The 27,786-nt window shown below is 43.9% G+C and overlaps 1 protein-coding gene and 1 long non-coding RNA gene across 5 annotated transcripts; one reads left to right on the plus strand and one right to left on the minus strand.

Moving 5' to 3' along the window:
- Window positions 1-481: 481 nt before the first annotated feature.
- On the minus strand, window positions 482-26,510 carry LOC105683918 (proteasomal ubiquitin receptor ADRM1 homolog). 4 transcript variants are annotated; one of them, XM_048659424.1, is made up of 5 exons: window positions 26,325-26,510; window positions 4,970-5,086; window positions 4,510-4,855; window positions 4,267-4,409; window positions 482-3,359 (listed from the first exon to the last, which is right to left on the minus strand). In XM_048659424.1, exons 1-5 carry the CDS (start codon window positions 26,457-26,459, stop codon window positions 2,934-2,936), a joined length of 1,167 nt encoding a protein of 388 aa, XP_048515381.1. In that variant the 5' UTR covers window positions 26,460-26,510; the 3' UTR covers window positions 482-2,933. The 4 variants fall into 4 exon arrangements, with proteins under 4 accessions (XP_048515381.1, XP_012252332.2, XP_020706798.2 ...); XM_012396909.3 differs by lacking the exon at window positions 26,325-26,510 and adding an exon at window positions 5,155-7,461 and having other exon boundaries at window positions 482-3,185; XM_020851139.2 differs by lacking the exon at window positions 26,325-26,510 and adding an exon at window positions 5,155-7,461 and having other exon boundaries at window positions 482-3,356.
- LOC110116882 lies at window positions 6,909-8,411 on the plus strand. Its single transcript, XR_002305557.2, has 3 exons — window positions 6,909-7,041; window positions 7,236-7,398; window positions 7,455-8,411. It is a non-coding gene; the product is annotated as an uncharacterized LOC110116882 (long non-coding RNA).
- Window positions 26,511-27,786: the final 1,276 nt, after the last annotated feature.

A 27,786-nucleotide genomic window follows, 5' to 3' on the forward strand; every position in this document is an offset into this window, starting at 1 on the left:
GATTATTATTATTATCGTTATTTCATTTAATAAAAAAATCTATGCATCAAAAAAAAGTTATATACGATATGAGAGAAAGAGAAGAAAGAATACCAATTAATTTATTCAACGTAATAAAATTTGGTGATCATGATATTGTGTTATCATGATTGACGGGACGATGAAAAATATTTATCACGGTTTTCAATGGCTTGAAAAAAACAAATTTCATGAAAAAAAATCATGGCGTTGATTAAATTAATTATTTTTTCGATGAATAATTTGTTCTAGATTTTTTCCGTGTGCTCGTAGTAATAAATCCTATATTCCCTTCGGTATCCCATAGATATAGCTCAATGTATCTACGGTGTTTCTATTCTTGCTCTTACACTTTCGTTCTATTTTATTTCTTCATTATGGCAAAGATACAATCGCTCCACGTTTATTACGGTTATCGTTAACTGTTTGTCATAAGGTATAATAGGTCAAAATAATAACCCCATTTTATGCAATTCATATTATTCGACAATAAAGGAGCGCCAAAATCGTGAATATAACCCAACGACGTCGAGTGTCAAGGTTGCCATTTTACTAACCACACTCACATTGCTGTCATAACAATGCCGATATTTCAAATACTACAACCTAACGTGCATAGACTAGTAATAAGAATAAATAAGAGGCAAATAAAATACTGAAAAAAGAACCGACTAAAAACGTAAAAAAACATCAACAACACTGCTACAACTGCACTTATTGTATGATAAATAACTTTTAGTTTTTCATAAAGCTGCAATAATTGCCACTGTGCAGAATAACACCTTATTTGACGCAGTATCGTTCAATCCCCATATTATTATTACATTATGATCATCAATTTTATATTTCTGCTTCTTTTCTTTATTGTAGTATTTTTTTTATAATCGGTCTTTTTGCAAAATCTGTCGTTAGTTTTAAGCGGTTAGCCTTTTTTTAACGACATTGTTATGTTCGGTGAACTCTTCATTGTCGAGAAATTTGAAGATATGAGCAATGTTTTTCGATTCTTTCGTTTTACTGTTACATTCACGGTCAGATTAACACAAAAATCAAGATGAAACGTGACGAAATTATATATTATCTCCAAGTATTTTTTGCAACACGATTCGCGCAACCACTCGGCGATCGGGTCTTAGCCCCATTACTGGACTTGACTCACTCACTTCATACTTGTTCAATTCCGTTAACAAACGCGCATGATCAAAACTACGCCATTATCAGGGACGTCTTCACCACGAAAAGTTAAACGTTCCGAAACCGTGTCCCGAAATTTTGTCAAATTTTTAGACATACTAGACAAAAAAAAAAAAAGAACATTTTCGAATAGGTCTTGAATGATTTCAGCTTTTAGTAGATTTGATTTGATGTTTTATATACCGATCGTTGTCTTTTCCCAAACGATCTTTGTTGACTAGTATTTGAATACTGCATAATTATTTTTCGATTGCCGCCAAAAAAATTTATCTGGGTTTCTAGTTTCGTTCTTTATTTATTGTCATGTTTTGATCCTTTTATACCGTTGAGATTTGTAACTGTTCAATTGTACGACGATAAATGCACGTCATTCAAGTACCTTCTTGATTGGGACGCAATAAGTTTCTGACCGGTCGAAGTTTTCGCAAATCAACTAGGTAAACACTTGACACCTTTTTTTTAAATCCATAATCTCCCTCTCCAATTAGAGTTGCAACGATTTTGAAGTGCTTTGCTCAGTGATCGTAAGCCTTGAAATTATTTTGTACGCTGCTCTGTACGGTTATAAAATAAAACAAATAATTATAACTACCTAGCGATAAATTCAAATTTTCACGTTTATTTTTCGGTCATAAAGAAAAAGAAAAGAACCATTTCCATTCGCAGAAATGTAAAATTATTTTGGTTTCAGAAAATTGTGGGATTTGTTGAATTTGTCTACAGTGAATATGACGTTGGAAGCAAGGGAACTTGAAAACGCTACTTTACTGGATTCGGAATTGTGCTATATCGATTATCGCTAGGGCCTACCAGGAGCTAGTGCGCCGTGAGGAAGAGTCGCGGATTGGACTACAGAATTTTCCCGCCACCCTTAGCCAATTAAGATAGATTGTTACATCGGTTGAACAAGGATTATTTGATAAAATATTAAATTCAATAAAATCAGAAGGTTCTATAATACCCAGTCCAGGAGAAAAAATTTCAAATTCTCAAAATAAAAAGATAATAAACCGTAAATTCACCAATTTAAGATAAATATTTCTAACGGTTGCAATTTTGCTCGTGTGACGATTTTGTTAAATGTCAGAAAGTTGCCGAACAGTTCACAATGGTCGTTCTTTTCCACATTGTCAAATTGGATTGATTTTCTATATTGTTTATTCAATTTTCGATTCTTTTCCTTTATCGTTATCCTGGCTAACAATTTGGCTAATAATAGCGATAGATAATAACAATAATAGTAATAATTAATGTATATGCAATAATAATTTTATCTTTCAAATTTAATTGCATCGATTGATAAAAGTCGCGTTATCACTTATCAAAAGTGAAAAAAAAAAAAACACGTTTAGTAGAGGAAATCTATTCAGAACGAATCAAACGGAAGAATTGTCTATCATTAGTGAAAACCCTCGAAAGTTTGAAGTTTGAATAAGGTGATCTCGTTTATTATCATCATCATCATCATGAATTCGGTTATAGAAGTTGCCTACTCTGTTGTCTAGTATAAACAATATAAAATTTCCGTAGACTCTTGATTCAGTATTTTCTTTTTCTTTAGTATATAAATGAGAAAGCTTTCTCTCAGATGAGATAATTAGTATGAAGATATTATCGTTTCTCTCTCTCTCTATATACGTATACACACATATATACATATTATATATTCATATATATGTATGTATTGACACATGGAAAAATGAAACGGGTATATGAGAATTCTAATCTAGCGCCATTCCCTCGTCGTCGTCATCCTTCTTGCCGGATGAACCACTTCCTCCCTGGGTTGGGGGTTGTTTTTTGCTCGTGTCATCTTGCCCTTGTTGTTGATGAGCGCTACCGCTGGTTCCGCCTCCACTTTTAGCTTCTGATTCAAGAGCAGTTACAAACTCTTCCAGATTCCCTGTAGCTGCCGCGTTGACCGCTTCATTTCCAAGCCCGAATTGACGGACGACAGGGCCCGCCTGGCCCGACTGCAAAGCAGACCAGAACATTGATAGCGCCTGGGAGAACTGGGGGGAAGATAGCGTCGTGCACAGGTTGTCTCCGACTGGCAAGTACTCGCTCATCGTACTCTCCAGGGTCTCGGTTGAAGCGCCGATCGCCAAAGGGATCGCACTCGTCAGTTCGCTCGCTATGCCCCTCTGCTGGCGGACAATAAGCTGCGCTGTAGCTGACCGAGAACAACAAATAATACCACGACCCCCTATCCTGACATTTCCCATCGCCCAACTGTTGAATAATAACAACGCTTCCGACAACCACGACGTGTTTAGACAAAGAAAGCTACCCAATAATCGTGATAGCATCTTCCTTTGGTGTCTGAGTTCGCGATTCACTTTTACGGAATTCGGATTTCAGAATTTGCGGCTTTTTAGTGCGACTCGCAGGTTCTAAGGACGCGCTTCATGAGATGTGACCTGAGTGTTGGCGTTAAACTGAAATTTTCATCCAGTTTTGACGAGTCGGTGTAGTATAATACACGTTTATGGATTTTTAAAACCTTAGTAAAGACAAACGTGTAAACAATGTTTCGTAATGTCGGAGGATTATTTACATGGAAGTATTGTAAGCAGCTGTACCCGTCGCAAACGGTTGTAAGATTCATTAATTAACTAACTTAAAAAATCTACGCACCGAGACGTTAGATTTGTATACCGTGTAAAACTGTAACGGTAACTGGATAAGATGTCTGAAACGGTAAATATACGTATATCTTCGGATTATTTGGATCTTGAGAAGTAAGATATGATATCTTATGATGTGATCATACGTCTATTAAATAACTGCCCTACATCGAAATCGAAGAATAAAAAAATAGGAGCGTACAAAAAATATAATATAGATCGCTGCATGATAATAAAAACGAAATAACATCCTCGCCTGCTTTGCGTCCAAGGCGTGCGAAATAAATTTGCAAGGATTAACCTAATTAGAACTTGTACTGCAACAATGTTTTGATTTCAGTATTCCCAGAACGGATCATTGATTCTTCTTGTACAAACCGAATCCTACCTCAATGTCATATTTATAGTTCATTGACTATGGAATTACCTGCACAGGTGGTGGCTCGCTTCCTGCTGGTGTTGGTATCCCGGAAAGAAAGCTTTGCAAATCGCTGAGCTGGATTGGATTGTTAGGTGTAGCTCCCGTCGCAGGTGTTCCTGTAGCCATTCTTCCAATGGCTCTACGATTACCTGCAAACCACAATGAAACAGCATGGGTGAAGTTTTGTAATAGTAAACGATAAAATTTCCATCTATCTAAAATAATTAAAAATATTTTTCTACTACTTACCAGATGGTTTTGGGGTGTCCGTGACAGCAGCGGGTGCTGGTGTTTGTGAGGCTGGCGGTCTAGCAGCGCTGGTTGTAACTGGCGTAGAAGCCGAAGTTGTTGAAGCCCTGGTGCTTTGTCCGGTAGAAGTTCGACTCATTGTGCCTAAAAGACTACTCAATCCTCCAATTTGACCAACGCCACCAAAAAGTTGCATTAATTGCTGCTGCGACATATTGTTTAGAAGATTCTGAAGGTCTCCGTCTGGGGTCCCACCACCTAGGCGAGGTGTTGGAGGAGTTGGAGGGTTGTTCAATACTTCGTTGATTTTGCGAGAATATTCTTCATCTTTGTCAGTCTTCAAATCCTGTAAGGCAAATAGTATGAAATATGAATGGAGATCATATTATGGAGTGATGGGGAAAAATAGACTAAGCTTCGTGAGACTTGGATTCCCAACACATTGTTTGTTTTGTTTTACCTGAAGCCAGAAGAGGAACTTTCGGCTAGAGGACTTGAATCGGAGGTGATACACTCTACCAGTTTTACATTGAGGTACGTGTTTGAATTCGCAATCGTCTGGGAATATAATCAGGTCCTGAAAATTGCAGGAACAAATATCAGGTAATTGAAGATTGTGTGATAAATTTTTGGTTGATTTCTCACGTCTTCGACGACGCCGGAAGTTCTGTCCTTCCAGCAAAAATGCATCAATGAATCGTCCGACTGAAAAACGTAGAGCAATCCTTTCCGAGTATCTGGATGTACCATTTTTCCTTTTACAGTCATTTTACCGGCCTTAAATTCGACGAGATTTTTGCTCGTTCCTCGTGCGGCATTATTACCGAATAAAGCACTGCTGGACATGATGCGTTTTCTATCAAATGATCCTTATAACCGTACACAAAAAAGCTCGGGATTTTGATCAATTTCTAATCCACTCCGTATTTTTCAATTTACTACGAGGCGACAGCAGGACAGTAGAGTCACTGAGTAGAATATAGAGATAATCTCGATGACAATGCACTTAGGCTCGGCAACTTAGAGAACATAGGGACTTCTAGAGAATTCCTGGGGGAATGTTAATGGGGGATGAAGATCAGCGCTGCCCTTGCCAGAGGTCGGTAATTGTATAAATGTTGTTGTACCAAATGATTCACAGATGGCGATTTTAAACGCTTTAGAATAATTTTTTCAATCGTAGCGCGACAAATTCAAAAATTCAAAAGCGCAATCGGTCTCGAAATCATTGACTGAATCGACTGAATCAACGTTAACATTGAAAATTTTCTAACTGTTTCTTGATTTTATTTCGGACTGGGGAATTGATTAAGATTTCGGAACCACCTGCTCTGAAGAGAGTAGTGGTAAAATTTTAAATGAGATAATAGGAGTTTTCAAATCACCATGCATATTAGTTAATGAAGCGGACGAAGGGGGGAAGTGGCTGTAAATCTGGAAGTAAGTCAGAATACGAAGCGCAAATTTTTTTCATTGTACCTCAGTCAAATTAATCGGGAATGAGGATGATGCCAGCAATGATCTTTTGTTGGGTTCTATCAGCTACCATCTTTGACGTGTTCTTAGAATTGCGCGCCGTTAACGCCAAGACGATGATGGTGGAAACACAAGACAGGGAGAAGGAGGAGGAAGAGGATGAGGACGGGGAGTAAAAGAAGAAGCAGAAAGAGGTGAAGGAAAGAAGCTGCGCGCAAGGACCTCGGGGAAGGGGGGGACGCTGAAGCAACGAAAAAAAAGAGAAATAAAAAGGATATGCCGAGAAAAGGACGAGAGTGGGCAGAGGAAACCATAAGAGGATCGGATGATAAACCTGCAGACCAAAAAAGAAGAAAGAAAAACAATGAATAACAAAAAGGAAGAACAGGAGAGCCTGCGGAGCAAAGCCGACGCTTTCGCAGCTAAAAAGCCGCGCTTTTCTATTTCTTTTATTTTCACACTTTTCACCCCTCCTATATGTGTTCCAATCCATTTTTTTTTTTTTGCTTGTTTTTACGTTTCTTTTGTGCGCTGCTCGGACCAGCTGCCGGTCCGGTACCACGTTGAGTAAGTTTGGAGCAGCCAACTTGAATTATTCCTATAAGAATTCGTATCGTAGATGGCAGTCATTTTCAATTTTGCGAGAACCTTTTTATTTTTTCTTTTCTCTACCTCCGCGTATATGCGGTTGGATTATTAAAATTATCGTCGTACGGTGCAGAAGAACGTGTACCTGCTGATCCGAACTTCCGACTTCCGGTAGACGCAGGTTATTATTATACCATTGTGCAATACCGCACCACAATCTTAATCCGTTGCATTGCATTTTGCTATGCTGCAGTCGTATGTATGTGTCGCGGTACTCGCTGCAGTATAGGTATAGGTAGCGATGATATTTTTAAACTGCTTAGTTTCTACAGAGACTTCATTCTGACCGTGTACGCTAATGTAGAAACAAAAACTATACCGGTTGAAGTCGCCAAACGCGATCGGAGTTTTATGTTACATAACGATTTTATTGCATTATACATATGCCACGCTTTTGTCGAACTAATCGTAAGTACACCGCAATATAAAACGTACCATGTACGATTTCTTGCTATATTTCCGACAAGACTGACATTTTCTATGTACGCGGTGATCGGCTAGCACGATAAAATGTTGTACATACAGAAAGAGCCGGAAAAAATATACGAAAATTCTGAAGATGTCTTCTATTATTCGGTACCTGATACCCCATCGTTTTGTAGGTGCATAGATTTTTTTCACAGACACCTTCTCGGAATATGAGAAATTAGGACCGATCACTCGTCATCCGAAGGCGCGAGATTTTCTCCGGGGTCACGATTTTTGGGGAATTGAAAAACTCTGGTGTATTTGTCGCGGAGGCCTTCTATCCTCGGACCATGGCCGGTAATTGATTTCGATTGATTGTAAATATTGGAAAATCATCATCTGTATATTTTCAGCCCGCATAACTACTGGATTTCCGTCACGGCAGCGGGTGACAATACGAACGCCGACGTTTCCGAGGAATCTGCGCGAGTACTCGCCTAATAATTTTCACATATTGCGACGACATTCAAGTCCCACGCTGGGCCGTCGCCATAGCGACTCGAGAGACGTCGAAGGCAATCGATCGAAAGTTTGCCAGGGAATCGACGCCAATGAATTTAAACGAATTAGGGAACATCGGAAGACTATCAACCCTTATTTACGAATTACCCCTCTTTTCTGTTCCTTCAAATTTCACTCACTCAAGTGCATGGGGAGAAGCTGAATTCACGATACATCGTTCGTTGTGGCCTATCGTTTCGTTCCGAGATTCGAATCAAATTATGGATATATTTTGTATAATTTTTTTTTGACATCACATCGTTACTTCAGTTTCGTAGCTTTCATTCTTCCGATCCGCGTCGCGCGTTACTTTAAGTTCATGCGACCGTATACGCAATATGGCGAGATCGTGAGAAAAGGGAGAAGATCAGGAAGGCATGACGTTAAATAAAACGCCCGGTGATTTGGCCGGTTCACTGGTTGGAGCGATTCCAGGTACAATTAGGAAAGACCCCGCTGCTACCGTTATGCTCATTCGAAGAACTCCAGATGGATGCATGGTTAACAATTTTTGACAAAAAATAATTCGATATATATCACCGGCGCGCACGTGTCGTCGAATCGCCACCAATCGACAAAAAAAAACTTGGATGAAATTACCGTTCGATCGAAATCGGTGCGAAGATCCGGAAAAATTTTTTAACCGTCTTTGCTTTGACGAATTTTCGTTTCGTCTTTATCTCTATGCATTATCACTTTGCCCACAATACACGGTATATCTTTAATGAATAAATGTATGTATACTTTTTGTAGAAATACTACAGCCGCTCTTCGCAGCACTTTATCTCGTCCATTGAGGAAATGGTTAAAGTTTAACCTTTCACCACGTGATCACGCATCTACGCGGTTATACCGTCCGTATACGGGGCATTTATTGCAGAATAATGAATGAATTTCTCGTACAGGCATGCCTAAACGTATGCGTGTAGTACAAAGAATCGTATTCCAAAAGAATCTTTTTGCGACAAGTTAGTTCGATCAGAAAAAATTGGCTTCATCTTCATCCGATATTATACGAATGTGGGTATGACGAGTCAAATAATGTATATCTGTACGGAAACTAAGGCACATGGACAATTCGGTAGAAATCACAACGAAGAAGATGAAGTATATCGATATTTCATGTAGGGTTTCCAAACCGGAAATACCATGCAATTTTACAGCAGGAGTAGCGTAACAACGTAAATTAACGATGAGTCAGTATCTTATAACGCGGGCTGTCCGCGGTTGCGAAAACGTCTTTCCTCTTAAGATCCTTCTCAAATGCGGTTTAATATTATTACCGCTTCGCATTGCTGGTATAACTTTTCCAAGAATAAACGTCGAGTTTCTTCTCTACAACCGCTATGTTAGCTCCGGGTATCCATATTCAGAACTTAATCGAGAAATACTTTTTTTTTTCACGTATCTCCCTCTACCTTTTTCTCCGTTATCTCCGGGGGTTACACGATTGACTTCCAGGAACACCGGATGGAAATCTGTTGTCTATGGAAGAGGCATGTACGAGAATACCCGTGCATACCCATTCAGAAAATTCGTATCATTCGAATGAGGTGAATCGACCGATGTTCATTCCACCTTTGTCCCTCGGTTTCAAAATTCTTTTCTCAAATCTCAGACATGATTTTTCCGTGGATCGCGTTAATCCTCGTCGACACGTCCCCATAAATACCTAGGTATTTACAAATTAAGTAGCGATATTCGAGGAATTTCACCTGCATAGTTGAAAAACCGAAAATAGACAGATTTCTCGTTAAAAGCGCGCGACTATACGCAACGTCGAGATGGGATAGGCGTGTGCATACGTGTATGCCAGTTTCCCCGCGAAGTAATAGTGCAACAGCACCTATAGTAGTCGGATGAGAAGGTTGTTGGACGTGGGTCGAAGTGGGGGATAGACTGGGGAAGCCCTCTTCGCTATCCGGAGGTGGAGGCTATTCGCGGCTATCCCGGGGACCGAGAATAGCCTTAAATCGCCCTCCTCCACACCCAGGGCAGTGAAACGTACGATAGAATCTACGGGAGTAGATGCCGTCGTATTCTCGTACAAAAAGAGAGAGAGCGAGAGAAAACGAGAGAGGCGAGCCAGCTTTATCCCATATGCATATGCCTGCTTCTGGTGGATGAGAGCCAATATTTTCATCTAAAGAAGTCGGAGCGACGCGACGTGGGGGCAAATATGTGTGCGTAGAGGCCGCGCGGCGACCTTTCGACTCCTCCCATCGCCTTGGGGCCCGATTACGACCGCAGGAATTCCTTTTATTTTAATTTATTTTTCTTTCGTTTTCTCCATTATTTTACTTTATTTTTCTTTGGTTCGAGCCTTCTGCCAAGTCATCGCCTTCCTATTATTCATCGACGATAACATTCGGTTTGGCAAATTGATTGATTTGTCATACTCCTCTTGATTTTCCGTTATTTTTTGTTAATTTCTGATTTCCGAAAAATTTTTGGTCCTAAAATTGACTTGAGATCCTGGGGAAACCTTTTCCGAAGTCTCGGCGCCGTCTCAATGAGACGGAGTCTGCGGTACCAACTGCGAACACGACTACGGGAGCGAGAAAAAGAGGATGGCGAAAAAAAGACGAAGACGAAGAAGAAGATAGACTCCGACTTGGATGTGTTGTACATTCTTAACCACCCACGTACGCACGACGGATAGAAACTCTAATGGCGTAACATTTGCGACGCGGATAAACATGCCAGTCGTTTCCAAAATTAATTTCCTCAACACGTGCATGAAATCGGCCCTTTTTCTCGCATGTAAAGTGGACGGGGAAATTGGTCATTTCTAGCGTGGACTCGGCTACCTCCCTGGGGCAAAAATCGACGTTACCTCTCCAGGGATCAATGTACTCTTTTTCAAAATTTCAAAACGCACGAAAAAAGGCCTATACCCGCACTTGTTGAAAAGTGAGGGGGGGGGGGGGGGGGGGGGGGGGGAGAACAGATCCTCCAGATCTTCTCGATCGAGCGATCAATTGACGAAGATCGTGTCTTTTCGCTTCCCCATTTCGTTTTCTATCGTTTTGTTTTTTGATTTTACGGGGACATGTTCAAATTCATCAATTCCTAATACGTTTCTTAGTCTCTGTCGGTTTTTTTTTTCTCGTTTTTCTCGTGACTCGACCGGATCGTACGATTAATAAGCTGCCAAGATCACCGTACGCCATGCCGCGCCGTTGCAGACCCGTTAGAGGCGCCAGATTTGATTATATCTGTGAATGAAAAAAGTATAAAAAAAATTGGGAATGTATACGGATTTGCCCTGTATAGGAGACGACAAAGGGCAGGTGCTGCATTCGATAGATTTGAAGAGACTAAAAAAAAAAAAAAGAGAAAGATTTATATGGCACATCGATAGGTATACGTATAGCATACGTCAGATATTCGTAGGCCCTGACCTTAATTTTTCTTGGTAATTTACATTTCGATTTGAAAAACTCAAAAGTTCACCGGTGCTCTGTAAAACGAGAGAACAAACTTGTTTGTAATCAGTAATTCGATTTTGTTTTCTAGGTCTCTTTTTTTTAGTACCGGTGAATCAATTTTGAAAATTCTACCTCCGATGGCGATAATAACGACTTGGACGCTTCGGGATCTCCTTCTTACAGGATGCACCTTGCACGCTAAGAGCGATATGATCACGATCGTCTGGCAGCAGATGTTCGGCAGATGCCTCCGCTGACCGGCGACTTAGGCGTCTTACCACAGCGAGGTGCTCTCTTATCGTTTTTTTTTTTTTTTTTTCTTCTCATTGTCGGTGCATCTAGGAATAGAACTGCGTATCGAAGGACACCTATTTTAGTCCAACGTCGATATCAAGTTCACATCAAATCGACGCCCTTTTACCGACAATGAGAAACTGGCTTCCAACGATCCCATTCGATTTCCGATTGAGTTGAAAATTTCGAGATATCAGTGAGTTCTCGAAGGGTTGTTTTTTCGCGTTTCAAAAGAGCCAATTGGGATTTTAACGAGCGAGCGACGCGGTTCATGAAAAAGGTATTAAAACGAGGCAGAGCGTTGCAGGGAGGGGAAATGTCAGCCCGGCTCAGGATATAGCATCCTTCGCCCTGGCAGGTGCTCACCCATAGATTCTCGGACAAAAGAAAGAACGAACGAACCTGCTAACGCTGCTACTACGCTTGCCGCTACTCCGGCGATGGGTCACTCGAGGGTTCGGAGTTCTTGGGCTTAAAGGCCATCGTTTCTTCCGGTACAAAAGGCAGAGGGCTGGGAATCGTAGGGAAGGTGAGATGAAAAAAAAAAAAATAAAAGAAACGACGAGACGAAGAGGGAGTTAGTGAACTGGAGAGGAGAATATGTGGTGAAAAAATTTTACAAACGAGATTCGGGTTTGCGTCTCACGTAAGCGTATACCAATCTCCCACGCAAGGCTGCTGCGGTCGCACTACTTCCGGCAGCGCGAATCAAGCACAGGGAATCTGTTTTATTTCGTACTTCCTGAATTCAGGGTTTATTTTTCATTCAACGATGCCTACGCAGAGAAAGAACGAGGAAAGAGAGAATAAATCAGCGCGGAGGAAGGAATTCGAACGATAAAAATAACCGACCTTCGAGAAATTAAAGAAAATCAATCGCGAGTTATCAACAGTCGTAAGAGAATACGATATCGCGTATACGGCGGTATGTAACGTAATGGCTCGCGCCGTAACGTATATCGTAACGTGACTGCGCCTGCAAGAGGATCACGATTCGCGTCCTTCGCGTTTTACGTATGTACCATAAAATCCTCTTGTTCTACCGTGTGCGCGTTTACGTCGCATCTGGATGAACGGAGTTACGAGGGCATAACCTTATAACTACGTACCGTATATCGCGCGTAACATCGGAGAGACGTAAACGCTGGCCAGCGAACGAACCTTACCTAGCCTGTATCAAACTGTCGAGGCATAAACGCGTTCATGGATGGAAAATAGAAGGAGGACGGATCTAGGGGAGGAAGATCGACGCGGTATAAACTTTACTCCGATACACGCCGGAGGTGAAAACCGTGCCGAGGAGTGCGAAGCAAAACGTCGTAAACCAAAATAGATACAAACGTCTGCGTATATTACAGCTGATCCCCGAGAGCTCTAATAGAAACCTTGCGAGAGATGAGCTGGTCGTGAGATTTCGAGGAAACTCCGACGGGTTTCCGATCCTGGTACGATATTCAGGATAACTCGTAGATTTATCTGTGATTGAACGTTGTTTCGTTTCGTACGGTAAGCGGATGTTTGTCCGAAGAAATGAAACGGGGAACATATTGAAAAAAGAGATAAAAAACAGGCGTACGTGGGAGAAATAAAAACGTATTGGAAGTGAAAGGAAAACTTGTAATCGAGTGCGAGTTTTGATCGGACGAGCGACGAATCAGTTTGTAAAATCGTCGACGTTTCGCTTCCGCTACCCTCCCATCGTTTTCACCCCAAACCCTCGAACCCTGAAAATCAACAATCTTGAGCTTGCGCAGAGGGTTTCCAACTCCGTTTCCCTCGCAGAGGGATTCCTCCAACTTTATGTTATCCTGATACAAAACCGCGCGTTTCTGTCTTCCATCGAATGCAGCAGACAACGTCGGGCGCGTTTCATTATTCTTCGGTTTAACCGTTGGCGATGTTCTGTTTCCGCCTTTTCGTCGTATCGCCCTATTCCCGAAGCGTTGCAGGGAGTTCCAGAACTGGTTGCTTTGTACGACGAGCTCCAGATTCGGGAAATACCTTCCCAAATTATTGTCCTCCATTTCCCTTGCTCTCCTGTGAACCTCCCGCGTTTCACTTGTGGCTCCAGAGTACGCGGGGTTGGTTCGCTGCGCCCGTTTTCTTCCTTCTCCTCCTTCATTTCCTCTACCCTCGGGATACCCCCGTATTCAGATTCCCGCACTCGAAACTTGTAGCTTCGAACCCGTGGCGACTGAACCCTACCGGTCCCTACCTCAAACTTTATACAACCCTGGTTGGGATGTCCCGGATTTTCGGGCAAATTCTAATTGTTTTTTGTTAACGTCCAACCCCGATCGTCGCCCTGAGGGTTTCGAAAATCCGGGATTGCTCCGATGTCTCGAAAACTACAATCAAAACTAATTGCTAATAAATAAGAACGATAATATTTTATCGTCGACGGGTAAGACACTTGTTCCGTTGCTTCTGATGTTCGGATAAAAAAGTGGGCTAATAAAATTCCCGTGGGAAGAGCTGGTTGGGTTATTTCATCCCTACTGATTTTTTTTTCGCCCCCTGGTTTTTTGCTCATTCCAGTCTCCTCTTTGTCTTCAAATTTGGCTGTTAGATCAAGTCGAAATTAACTTTGCAGGGTTTCATAATCCCCTCTGTACTTTTTTTGTCTTTTATTATGCTGCTGGTATCGCTGGATAAAAAAGGGGATTTTATCGCAAAGAACCAAGAAAAAGAAACAAATCGGCGAATCCATCTGTAAAAAGTTTCTACGATGCGAGAGAGGGTTGACGTATAAAACTGGGAGAAGAATAAACGATTCCCCGTTAGCTAGGGAGGCAGAATGAACCGAAGCTCGATTTCTGGAACTACAGGTGATGCCGCTGGAAGTGGACCAATTCCCGAGGGATAAGAAAATGAACAAGGCATGAGGAGAAGCAGGAAGGTCGTTGAACGAAATTTTTATATTTTTTTTCCATCCGGGAGGAACGGAAATCCCGTGGACTACAAATAAAATAAAGAAAGAATATTCGTTGGCTGGTGACCATCTGAATTTATCCGCGAAACTCGAGGGATTTGAGAAAATTTGAAAAGACGCTAGCCAGGATAGCAGAAATCTGAGAGAGTGGACGTTACGAAAGGTTTGAGGGCGAGGGATGGAAAATTCCTTGGGAATTATTATTCGTACAGGCGACATATCGGTGTACCGAATTTTCCTGGGGGAATCAAATGAGTTTTCATCCTGCGGGAATAATAACTGGAATCACCGCAGAAGGAAGAAGTTACCGGATTGATATCTCGAAGCTTTTACCAAGATATTCTGGAATACTACCGATCAGGATTTCATGACGTGCGAAAACTTCCCTCGGGAAACACCTATGCCGACGAATGCCTCTTGATTTGAAACTGATTCGAAACGCCGCTCTTCGTATTATCTCCCGAAAACAGTATCGGGGATTTGATTTATTAGTTTCTCTAACTGTTCAACGAAGGAACGCCTTGAATGAGCGAATGTTTCAGAGAACAGTGGAATTTTCCGCAGTTGTAGGGGATGGTTCGAGACTCGAGAGAGAAAATTTTCACCTTCGAAAGGATGAAACCGGATGACATGCGTACCCAAGAGTAGCTGAGGGAATATTTGTCACGTCTAGACGGTTTATTGCCTACGATCCTGTTAACGTTTAGAGAAATTTTCGGGACCCCCGGCAATTTTATTTTATCTCACCGAAGGAGAGTCGGTCGGACTATAACGACTTTGAACCGGAAGTAAACGACTTCCGCTCGTCACTGAACTTCCTGGTTTACCGGGAAGCTGTGTCCAGAGTTAAGTTCCCAAGGGAATCTCACGGTCCGAAAGGGTTTATTCAACCTGAATACATAACGGTGAAGACCGCGACAAAAACGAGAGCCTGAAAAATTTGTCTCGAAAACGATGACGCCCGTATCTCGATTGGATTACCATATATTGGAAATGGGGTTGGCTGAGTAATTGGAGGCCATGAACGGTCTATTCTGCTTTCTTTACCCGTGAAGAATCTAAAAAAACGAGCGAGAGTGCGGCCCGACCTGACCTGACCCAACTCAATCTTGTTTTAATTATCAAAGTGCTTTTACCGCAAATAAATAAAACTACCTGATAAAATATCAAGTCATCTGTGAAACAATAAATCACAATCTGTGCCTCCTGATTGCGGAGAGAAAGAAAATTAAAATCCAAACCAGCCACCGTTCGATCCTACGGTTGAAATTTCATCGTCGCACAATCTTTATACTAATAATTTATTCCGACAAGTAATGGATTACGAAATAATTTAGCCCCCTCCCCTTCCTCCGGGGTTATCAAAGGTCAAGTTGTACGATACAGTAAATATCGAAAGGGTTGGCACGCGTGCAAAGCCAATGCTACACCGATTATAACGATGCTCCAAAAATTTCGCGCATTATTTTTATTTTTTTTGTTCGAGATAAATGTTTGTTAATTCTTTCTCTCCGGTGTTGATTCCCGACCGTTGGAAAATCCTCGAGTGAAATACCCACGCGATGACTGTGGTCTGTATAGGTTTATAAATTTACATCTCGAATGTGAACGTTGGAGAGAGAAAATGAGCAAAAACGAGAAGGAGCGAGAGATAGAGAGAAATCGAAAGATGGGAAGGAGAATCAAAGATAGTGAGGCATTGCGTTACTTGGAATGCCACTGTGTGGGACGCGGTTAAAATAGACCAGCGAACCAACACTTGTCGCTTTTCTCTATACTTGAAATTTGGATATTAACCTACCTACGATTTTATAACACTGGTACTACACGCGCGCACCGTATTGAATTGTCGCATTACTTCGAAATTTTTCAGAGCAGCTAAAGCCTTTGATTTTCGCCGATGTTAGAGTAAAAATTACCATCCTAATCTACTGTGAGTTCATGAATACGAATTCGCTAAGTAATCAGATCTACCAATTAAGGTGAAATAATCGAACTATCGCCAGTTTTTGACATTGCAGCCGAAAAAAAATGTAGATTCTTGACCCAAGAATCAACAATTTTTTTACAAGTTTTTATTGTCATATTCTTATGTAATTTGAACTCAGATATCCGAATCTGAAAGAAATGATGCATCTCGCTTTTTTTTACCATAAATTTGAGGATATCTTTGCGTCAAAATATTCGAACTTTTCAATTCACCAGCGAACCCGAGCTTAGCTGGAGTCAGCGTAGCCAGCAGCGTAGCGTTTTGTTGTGAGGCGTCACCTTCAGGGCTGAGCAGAGGTGACGCCCCACAACAAATCCCCTCGCTCGTGGCTACCTGACTCCAGCTAAGTTCGGGTTCGCTGGTGAATTGAGAAATTCGAATATTTCGATTCATGCATGGATTGCGACGAAGCAAAGTGGGTCTACGACTAAAAGCAATCGATATGTCTTAATTTTTTTGCTTCGAACAGCGAATAATTGATGATTACTCGATCGATTGCATGAGTAGATGATTTTAGCTTTCAGGTTTGGATTCCTGAGCTGATTACACGTGACATTACTCTTGAAAAACCAAAAAAAATTTGATTTTTGGGCAAAAAAACATCAATTTTTGAGCAAAAAAAAATCGATTTTTGAGCAAAAAGTAAAGTAGTTTAAAAATTGATTGTATTACACTTTTCTGGCGTATTTTGACCTCAGGAATCCGAATCTGAAAGAAAAATTGACCTATCTCTAAAATTGATCGAGTTATCGCCAATTTTCAGCTTTTTGGGGTCGGAAAAAAAAAATTTATTTTTTAATCTATATTAATGTAATTTGAGCTCAGAAATCCGAATCCGGAAGAAAAATTGATCTATCTCGAAAAATGACCGAGTTATTGCCATTTTTAGGCATTTTTTTGCATAAATTTGAGGATATCTCAAAGGGAAAAAATCGTAGCTCAATTTGGACAACGGATTCGTGTTCCTGAGGTCAAAATACGTAAGAAAAGTGCCATACGATCGATTTTAAAAAATAAAAATTTTTGGCCAAAATTTGAAAAAATCGTAAGGGGTACACCTTGAAAAAATCTCAAATTTTGACCAAAAATTTTTATTTTTTAAAATTGATCGTATGGCACTTTTCTTACGTATTTTGACCTCAGGAACACGAATCCGTTGTCCAAAATGAGCTACGATTTTTTCCCTTCGAGATATCCTCAAATTTATGCCAAAAAATGCCTAAAAACGACGATAACTCGATAAATTTTATAGATAGATCAATTTTTCTTCCAGATTTAGATTCCTGGGCTCAAAATACATAAATATAGATGAAAAAATTAATTTTTTATTTTTCACCCCTCAAAGCTGAAAATCGGCGATAGCTCGGTCAATTTTAGAGATAGGTCAATTTTCCTTTCAGATTTGGATTCCGGAGGTCAAAATACGTCAGAAAAGTGTAATACAATCAATTTTTGAACTACTTTACATTTGGCCCAAAAATCGATTTTTTGTTTGCTCAAAAATCATTTTTTTTTTTGTTTTTCAAGAGTAATGTCACGTGTAATCAGCTCAGGAATCCAAACCTGAAAGCTAAAATCATCTACTCATGCAATCGATCGAGTAATCATCAATTATTCGCTGTTCGAAGCAAAAAAATTAAGACATATCGATTGCTTTTAGTCGTAGACCCACTTTGATTCGTCGCAATCCATGCATGGGTTGAAATATTCGACTTTCTCAATTCACCAGTGAACCCGAGTTTAGCTGGAGTCAGGTAGCCACGAGCGAGGGGATTTGTTGTGGGGCGTCACCTCTGCTCAGCCCTGAAGGTGACGTCTCACAACAAAATGCTACTCTGCTGGCTACGCTGACTCCAGCAAAGCTCGAGTTCGCTCGCAGACCAAAAAATTGGAATATTTTGACGCAGAGATATCCTCAAATTTATGGTAAAAAAAAAGCGAGATGAATCATTTTTTTTAGATTCGGATTTCTACGGTCTAATCAAGATCGTTACGGTTTTCTCATGTATTTTGATCTGAAGATTCCGAATATGAAAACTAAATTGATTCATCTATAAAATTCATCGAGTTATCGCCCATTTCTCGCTTTTTGGTACAGAAAAATTGAGATATGAAAGGCACGCGACTCATGTGCAAACATCACGACGGATTATAGAAAGATTGACGATTTTTCAACGTTTGTTCTTTTTCTGGAATCATCATCATTTCGGTATGTACCCTTTTAACCGGCAAATGGACACTACTTCTTCGCGAGAATTTTCGGCCACGGTGCCTCAGATAACGTACGACGGATCGTCAATGACTCGAGTCTCCCAGATATCACCGCATCACATAATTAAGAGACGCCATATTTTTCTTCTCTTGTGATACATAGCGTTCGGTTTAGACTCAAGTTTAAAACTACAGTCACTCTCACCTTATACAGGTCTGCAGCCATCAGTCAGGTGGACGTGGACCTTCTGGGAATAATATAATTGTTCGAAATTTGAATAACCCAATAGATAATCCTCGGAATTATTTAAGGTTGGTTTTCAGAACCATAAACCAGTTTTCATTCCGTGAGAGATGACGATGTCTGATTCATGTTCGGGAGATGATCGCAAAAATGTCAATAGCGAGGTTGTCGGTAACGGAAGTCAAATATAGCCGCCCGTAAATAGGGGCAGGGGGGAAAACGCGGTAGGTACCTAAGGAAAACCCAAGCTTCATGAAACTTCTTTCTCTCATTCGTATTTGAGGTAAATGAGAAAGATTTCCAGTTACCGCGAGGCAAAAAGAAACGAGGTTTAAAAATCCAGAACGATGTTTGAATTCTTTTTCGATCTTTGTTACAAAAGATCTTCGTTTCGCCTCCCCTTTACCTGGATGGGTTTTCCAGAAACGGGTGCCACGTTCCTATTAAATGGAGAGGATTTCCCAGTTTCCTCCGTTGCCTCCAGATTCCAGAGGACTGTGGATTGCATTTTTCGCAAGACTGATAATAATCGTTGCCTCGTTTCAACGCGCTCTCTTTTGATTTTCGGTCCATTCCCTTGTCTCCTATTCTCGTTTCATTCCTCTGCCCGAGAGATTTCAGAATGTATATCCAGTTCCGTTTATCTTCACCGATCCCGGGCCCACGGACGGTGTTTACGGATTCTTCCCAGAAGGCCTGGTAATAATCAGCTTTCGGTTACACCTTACTCTAACCCACCCCAACTTGACCTAACTTTGGCAAATCCGCTTAGAGGGTGTACTTTGGTTCGAACGTAGTACGCCGTATTCGGGCCCATGATAGCTAACAATAAGTCTTATCCTTTCGAGGAACACCTAATTTAAATCCCTCAGTCCCCAGACAAGGGCAGCCAGACGAAAACGACCTTCCGATCGTGCGGTATCGCGTGGTTTTTCACTCTTCTATTTTTCAATTGGTCCGAAAATTTGATTGTTCGAAGAAACGGTTGTCGCGATCATCCATACGCAGCCCACAAGACTGACTGTTTCATCTTTTTTTTCAACGCTATCAGAAATGTAATCTTCTTTATTGTTCCTATTATCGGGCGAGTGGGGGGGTAGCTCGGTGATTACGATCTCCGGTGGTTGACGTATCGGTCAGAATTCTTGGAATTCGAGTTTGATAGAATCGGTGATCGCGAGAATTGAGTATCATCTCCGAAGTCCTAGATACGCCGGCTGTCGGACGGTTCCGCACGCGGTCTTTTATTATCGTCGTAGGGAATTCATTTTTACACTTCACATTACCTTCGCATGTCGCGCGATCGTGGGTCGGTGCTGTTTCATGTACAGGGTGATAAAATATTTCCAGCTTGTATCGCGATAGAAAAAGACAACGCGAAACCAACGCTTTACAATTTTTATCACGATTGTCAATTCTAATCGCCTTGTTTTTATCATCGTTGCCAATTACAACATTACGTCCGCTTCGAGACATCGACTGTTTTCGCTATCTCGACAAGTAGGTACCTAGTTATCTGGTAACTGGTAACTCAAATAAATAAATAAATGAGTATAAATAAAGACTCGACGGATTGTCGGTCTTGATTCGAAAAGATCGTACTCCGAAAAATCATCCAACGGATCCAAGTTCGTTGCGGAACATCTCTACGAGATATTATCCCTAAATATACTTTCCTACTCGCGTAGAAAATATGAATACGTAGTTTGGTGGATTGACAAAAAGTTGCAAGTTGGTCGAAGCCAACCTTTACCTCCGAATACCCTTTACCCATTCGCTTCGCGTGATGTGGGCGATCCGTCCCCTTCACCCCAATCTCTTCCTCGCTTCTAGCCTCTCGCTCTTCCTACTCTAATTGCTGGAAGAGGAGGAGGCTGTACAAGAGTGGTGCGGAGTGATCAATACGCGACCCTCTTCTACCCTTTGCTCCCCTGCCGACTCCTTCTTCTCACCCCCTCAACGAATCGACGTCACAATGGCGCGTAAACGTTTCGTTAATACCATTGATCCGTTTCCGAATCGACGGAATCATCATCGCGATACCCAACGATAACCGATCCCCGTCGATTGAATTCAAGGTGTACATTTGTTTGATTAGCGCTGCCGGTGAAAACTACGTGCCTACGTGGTTACCCACGAGTCTCGCGCTCGCATAGAATACGCGATGAGAATGAATTCCTGTCAGCGATATGTCACCGATGATGAAACATGGCTATTTCACATACGTAATTTTCCGTTTAGAATAGGCATGTACGTGCGTGCGTATGACGCGACTCTACACACTGCGTGTATTTGACCGTTGAAAGTTAAGCATTGGTACAACGATGGTCGGAGCATCAGCACGATGGTCGGGCAAATCAGATCGGAGTCACGCGAAATACACGTAAGATGGACAATTTCCAAACTACAGGGGATTTCGTGTCGATTTTCATCAAGGTGCACTCGCACGCGTGCCGTCGCCGGGACGCATCGCGGGCCTTGGCCTTTTATGTCCCGCGTCGGGTGGTCAGAGGAACCCCGAAGGGGGAACGGGATATCGACGAGGGGGAATAACTACGCGCCTACGTCTTACAGGTATGTAGGGTCGATAGAAACTGACGAGTGGAGGTACGGAGTCGAGAGTCGTTCGTTCGTCGACGGGTTACACGGTGTTGGAATATCAATCAATCCGACGAGCGATTTACCGACGAGGTTTTACCGTAGCTATCGCATCTACGACGACGCGGATACTTGGATTGGAAAGCCCGTTAAGAACTCGACTGCTCTGCACTCGGAGACGAGGAAAGGTAAGAAGTGACGGAGCCCGGATGAAAATACAGCTCTTCTAGCAGAGCTCGAGGTAAACTTGAATGGACGCCACGCATACCGGGGATAGATCCACGTTCGTTACGTACACGTGACATTATCGTACGTAAGACCGAACGAGGAATCAATCGATATCGATCGGCGGGCGTCGAGCGGTGGAATGATATTCCCTCCGATCGCTACGGGGGGGTTTTTAAGAAATACCGTCACCCCACGCGTCCGATGATCGCGACGCCGATCGGATGGGGTGGCCACCGACTTTGACTGAAATGATCGCAGGAAAAATATGCAAACTCCAAGGCGGGAAGAGCATGGTAAAAAAAATTCGGACCTCGCGACGTTGACGAACGTCGGTGGTCGCGTCCTCCGCAAGAATGCCGCGGTGCAAGGTAAGCGTACGTCGTATACCTGTTACCAATACGTACGATTTTCCCTGGTCGTGGTCGCGAGCGCACCTCGGCACCGGGTTAGCCGGTGTATTCCGGATTATGGGACACACCTACGTGCGCCTCGTATCGCGGCGATCCTTAACTGGTTCGTATCGAGTCCACGTTGCTAGGTACGTTGCGTCGAGATTCAGATAAGGCGCGAGGCGAGTCGGCGAGTTCCAGGTCTTTGAGCCAGTCTCTCTTTAACGAGTAAAAAGCATGAATGAGTCGCCAGAGCGGCGCCGCACATTTATCCGCGTCCTTGTCTCGCGCTGTCATTATATTCTCCCACTTCCTAACTTAACCACACCGAGCTCCGGCTCCTCCCTTCCCAGTCTCCCTGGCACCGCCGTCCTTGTCCACGGACCGATCCGTAGACCGGGTCTCCCGGTCTCCCGTGGAACCCGAGTCTCGAGATTCCGACGCAAAATCGGCGTCGAGTTAAACTCGCGAGCCACCGTCGCAAACCTGTTGAGCTCGACCGTTGCCTCGTATACCCGCAACGCTCTCGGATATCCAGAGCCACGGTCACGCGAACTCGGCCATCCCATTTTCGAAGTAAAACATAGCCGGGTGTACGCGTTCGTACTTACCGCGCGACGAGGACCTCCGAATCCCGTCGACGAGGCGAACGCGCTACGTACTTTTCAGGACCGGGACGCGGCCCTTCTCCCCTGTCCCGGTTCGTCGGCGCGTCCTCGTCGAAACCCCCTGACCGAAAACTTGAAACAATAAGAAGGAGAGAAAGAAAAAGGTATAACGAACGAACGAACGAACGAAGGTCCGTCGAACATGGGAGCCCGTCGATGGGTCGGGTCGGCGTGGCGCCCCTGTGGGATAATATCGTCGTTCCGTTTCCCGGTAATTCACAGTTCTTTCGGTCTTGCGGAATCGACCTCGACTGCACGCGCTCTGGGGAGCTGAGGCCTGGAGGAGGATCGAAGAAGAATAACGGAGGGCCCGCGGAACGGGGGAAAGGAGAGCGGAGCTATTGTCCTCGACGAAAAGACTCCGGCGGTCCCATAGGCCGGGGTAAATATCACGTTATGTCAGGCCGAGTGAGTGACGCCAGGTTGAGTTAGAGGCTTCGGGATATACGTGGGTGTGCGCGAAGCTCGATACATTCAACCTCTCGAGTCTGTGCTCCTCGCACACGCGAACGCCCGTGCGATATCAACGGCAACGTAGCCGCTCGGAGAATCGGGACAGGCGTCAAGGACCTTCCGGGTGCTCCGTCGGGATATCTCTACCTGTGCGTGCGGTGTAACACCCGGAGTACAAAGGAACACGAAGTTTCGACACGCCTCAACGAGCCTTACCGAGCTCTGTTCTCCTTCCATCCTAACGCAATTTTACGACGCTGTTACGGGGGGTGGTTTTTTCCCCCCTTCCCGCGGTACAACATCGGCGTCGAATAAAATCGTACCGGTCGAAGGGGTAACTTGATTTGTATTTTTTTTTCGCATCAGGGAGGAACTCACCCAGATTTTGGTCGTCGACGTGGCTCGTTGTCGCACTCGACGGACCTAGCATGTTGTTTCATTTGGCGATCGGCGAATCCTCTCGCTCGGATTAGACGGATCGCGGTCCAATTCCCACCAACGTCGGACGATGCGTCGTCGCCTCGTCGAATGTGTAGGTTTTTATGCGGTGTAACACATCCAATGATGTAAACGAAGATAGGGGAGAGAAGAAGAAGAAGTGGGGGGGGGGGGGGGAGATGAGGGAAGAAAGAAAGAGAGAATACCAGACACGTCACCGCGTATATCGAGTCGACTGGATCTCCCGAGAGAATCCGGTGCCTCGTACCGGTGTCCCCCGCCGCCGCCGAGGTTGTCGAGCCGTTGCCGCCGGCTGCTGCAGCGAGGTTCTCCGCGTTTTCACATCGCTCGCCCGATCGCCGTCGCTTCTAGGAAATCCCAAGAGTTATTCCCCTTTCCTCCGCTTCGCCGGGTTACCGAGGACGCCCGCGACCCACGTCGCCTCCTCGGTCTCTCGGTCTCGCTGGAAACGACAGAGAGAGATATAGACGGGCAAGAGTAAAGTGGCGAGAGCGAGCGAGACGGAAAGGAGAAGGGGATCCCTGTGATCGTCGAAGAGAAAGACAGACTCCGAGGAGAATCTCCGACGAACCCGCCGGTTATTAAGTTTATTCACGCACCTCCACGTCACGTTGGTTGACGTGAATCGCACGTATTATGTGTATTTTATACTTGTGCCCGCAGTAGACGACCGTCCGACACACACACCGTTCAACGAGGCACTTCGATATTACAATATGCGTATTTCTCGGTTGACGCCACGCCATCGTGTGCCATCGTTCGTCATTTCGTCATTTCTCAATGGTCGTCTGTGTTACATATTACGATGATTATTCAGCCCCTGAATACGTCAATGGACGGGCGAATTCATTTTTATTCTCTGATCCGGTGGTCCCGTCGAGCAACCAAAAGCGGTGAAAAAATGGTAAAAAATTATCAACGGACTGCGTACAATATGCGATACAACGTGAACGCGTTGAAAGATTGGCGAATGTCTCGAATCGTGGCGCCACGACGCCTACGACTTTGAGATAAACGCGATCTCGTGGGGGCGAAAAAGAGGAGGGAGTGAAAATTACGACGTTAGCCGCGTAGGGAGAATTGATAAAATTATACGCGGCGATACGGACAAAGGAAACAAAAAGATCAATTAAAGGAAAAATGAAACAAATACGCGTCAAAGCCGCTCCACTTGTCCGCGTGTTTCATCTTTTCTTTCAAAATTACATTGCACGCGATGATAATGGGTGATTATTCGTTACAGCGTCATATTTCAGCCAAACGACGTCGAAATTTCCTTTCGAAATAAATAATTGGCTTTCCTTTTCTTTCTTTTTATTTATTTTTTTCGCTGTAGCGTATGTTGTATCGGAATACCATCGAATATAACGAATACAGCGGAGAAATCTGACGCATCATCGTCATCGTAGTTATTATCATTATGAATGCCGATGATGAAAAACCAGCTCTCGGATATCGCGCCCATGGTATTCTCGCGATTGGATATTTTTTAAACGCTCTTTCGAATCGCGAGTCGCCCTATGCGGGTTCGTGAAAATGACGCACGGGTACAACGCAAAATATCCCTCTCATTTCATTTCGTCACCCGTCAGCCAACAGGTATCTTCCGTTCAACCCTTCGAACCTCGAAGGGCATGACCCGAGGTGTGCGATAGGGATTAGGGGGAGAGGGGGGGTGGGTGAGGACGAAATACCGCGTAGATCCAACGATCGAAAAATGCGTATAACGCACATGGGAAAGGTCGAGGGAGAAGGAGATAGAGATGGAAATAGAAAAAGAAGAGTAGCAGAAGAGGACCTCTTTGGTTTAGCTGCTGTCACTCCAGTCTGAGGTAACGCTACGTAGAAGCTCGCCACCTTTTCCTTCTATTTTTCTCCTTTATTTCTCTCTCTTTCTATCTTTAAACATGCGAACGGAAGAAGAGTGGTGGAAATTGCGTAGGTAGTAGTGCGGTATCGCTGCGTGCCCCGTGCGTAGCGTGATGCAGACGTGACGGCGCGTCTCGGCGGCATTTTCTCCCAGCCTCCGTCGTCTTTCTGCCGAATACTTGCATTACGCACGCATCGACACACCGCATGATGAACAAACAGAAATTATAACGTCGACGAGGGAGGGCAGAGGGAACAACCTCCGAAATTGGTGGACGCGTGACGCCCGTGGTGCCAAAAGTCTCTCCGACCGAAATGGCGAAGAGAAAAGTTAAGTGCGGGAAAAGGAGAATACGAAGAAGAAGAAGAAGAAAAAGCGACTACGTAACGAGATACGGCGGTGTGAGGCGAAGGCGGAGAAAAGAGCGGCGAAGACGCCTCGGCGTTCTGGCCTGTGACGACGATCGTCGTCGTGTCGGTGCGGCTGACGCCGGTGCGGGGCAAAGGAAGAGAAAATATCGGCGGTGTGTAGGTTGAGGGGAAACGACGTGTATCCCCGAGGCAGCGGTAGGACTGTCGACTCCCAACCTGCGGCGAGCGAGGCAAGGCTAGTGGGAGTTCCTGGGTAGCCCGTTCGCAACCGTGCTGCTGCCTGCTGCCTGCTGCTGCTGCTGCTGCCGCTGCCGCTGCGCACTCGGGTGTTCGTTCCGTTCGCCCGACCCGGCGGGACATTCCACGAAACCCCCCACCGAAATAACAGGCAAAAACTTCCTCCTCGCAGTAGAAATCCCTCGCGCGCGTCAAGCCCGACGTTAAACTCCACGGAGTTTCTAACCACCGCCGACACAACGGTACGGTTTTACCACGCTGCCTTACCACTGAGCGCGCGTCGTCGCAGTTACATATTGTGTATTAAATAGCGAGAGACTCGAGGAGTCGTAGGCAGTCAAACATACCGTGTGTTGCTCCGGAGATTCTTCGCGTCTCTCCTCATCGCCCCAGCCTCTTCCATCGCATCGTCCATCTCCGTTTCGTCCATCTCCCTTCCTCCCTTCACTTCGCTGGACGGAGGGCACCCTCGCCGTTGTCATCCTCCCTCTTCTTCTTCTTCGTCTTCTTCTTCTTCTTCTTCCGCTCCCCCTCCCCTCCCCCCGCCCCCCCCCTTACCTGAAAGGCACCGCGCCAGCGCTGAGGACTCACCTATATCTCGACGTCCGCCCGGTGCCGCTGCGCTCTTCCCTCGCCCCTCCGCGTCGCCGTCTCTATCTCCATCTCCATCTCGATTTTCATCTTCATCTCCATCTCCGTCTCCGTCTTCATCTCCTTCACCTACACCGATCACCCGGCATGGCACCGTAGAAGTGGTTCGATACATAGAATTGCCCGGTGGTTCTTGGAACTGCGGAGCTATAGTCAGCCAACCCAGACGGCGCATACTCGACACGAGGAGTAGAGAGGATTCTGATTCGGATTCTGAGTCAGATTCCGAGTCGGGGATCATTCGCGCGGCGTCAGTATTATCATGCCATGTCGTAGCGTAGAGATATCCCTGTTGGAAACCAGACCAAATTAATTAAAAGATGCGAAAGGAGAGGACGGAGTGAGAAAAGAGTGAGTGGTGGGAGGAAGAAAACGAGGAGGACGACCGTCTAGCTCGAGTGGTTTCAAGGATTTTCAACGGACAATCGGGACAGATATAAATTTTTAACCAAACGAACATTAGACACTACTAGTTGGCATCGATGACTCGATCCGAACGAAATTGAAATGACGTTGGAATTTATTTTCAGGATATTTTGTAGAGGAAATCACCACATAGCCGAATGATATCTGGAGAAATCTTGAATGAATTTAATTTGGACAGAACCGAAGTAAAAAGTGGGATGAATAAATAAATTTTCCATAAAACCACACCACCGCAAGAAGAGCAAAATGAATGAGCGTGAAGGATGAAATAATAATTACCGTTAACTACAACCAGACGACACCTAATTATGACGCCGATATTGTCGTGTACTTCTGATTTCCCACTTGAAATGTTGACGGGTGGTTTCCGAAAATCGAATGATTTCCAGTTGCATTTCCTTTTTTCTCTCTGCAAAATAAACAACCAGAATATCATGAGTAACGCATATTGAAATCCGTGGATTGATGATCGAACAGCGGTTCGAATCATTTACATCGCTGGCTACCGCGATACGTTCGACGACGACTGCAATTTCCAGGTTTTCCGGGCCACCTTTTTCGGGTGGTGGAAACGTCGTCACGGTAGAAAGATTACGACGTCCCTGTACCCGGTTCACGATTGATAATAATCGGTCGTTAATCGACATTCGGAAAATACCTTCGAAAAGACCATGGCGCAGAATCTCCGGAGAGGTTAGGAAAACAAAAGAACGTCCCATCGGCGTCCATTTT

The sequence above is a fragment of the Athalia rosae genome, chromosome 8, assembly GCF_917208135.1.
Source record: "Athalia rosae chromosome 8, iyAthRosa1.1, whole genome shotgun sequence".
In the NCBI taxonomy this organism is placed as follows: domain Eukaryota; kingdom Metazoa; phylum Arthropoda; class Insecta; order Hymenoptera; family Athaliidae; genus Athalia; species Athalia rosae.

Bases quoted from the DNA above. Each gene is read 5' to 3' on its own strand.
- LOC105683918 (XM_020851138.2), bottom strand. From the start codon at position 5,355: ATGTCCAGCAGTGCTTTATTCGGTAATAATGCCGCACGAGGAACGAGC. The intron at 5,087-5,154 runs GTGAGAAATCAA...TGCAATTTTCAG, and splicing joins CTTCCGGCGTCGTCGAAGAC to GACCTGATTATATTCCCAGA. The intron at 4,856-4,969 runs GTAAAACAAAAC...TTTGCCTTACAG, and splicing joins AGTTCCTCTTCTGGCTTCAG to GATTTGAAGACTGACAAAGA.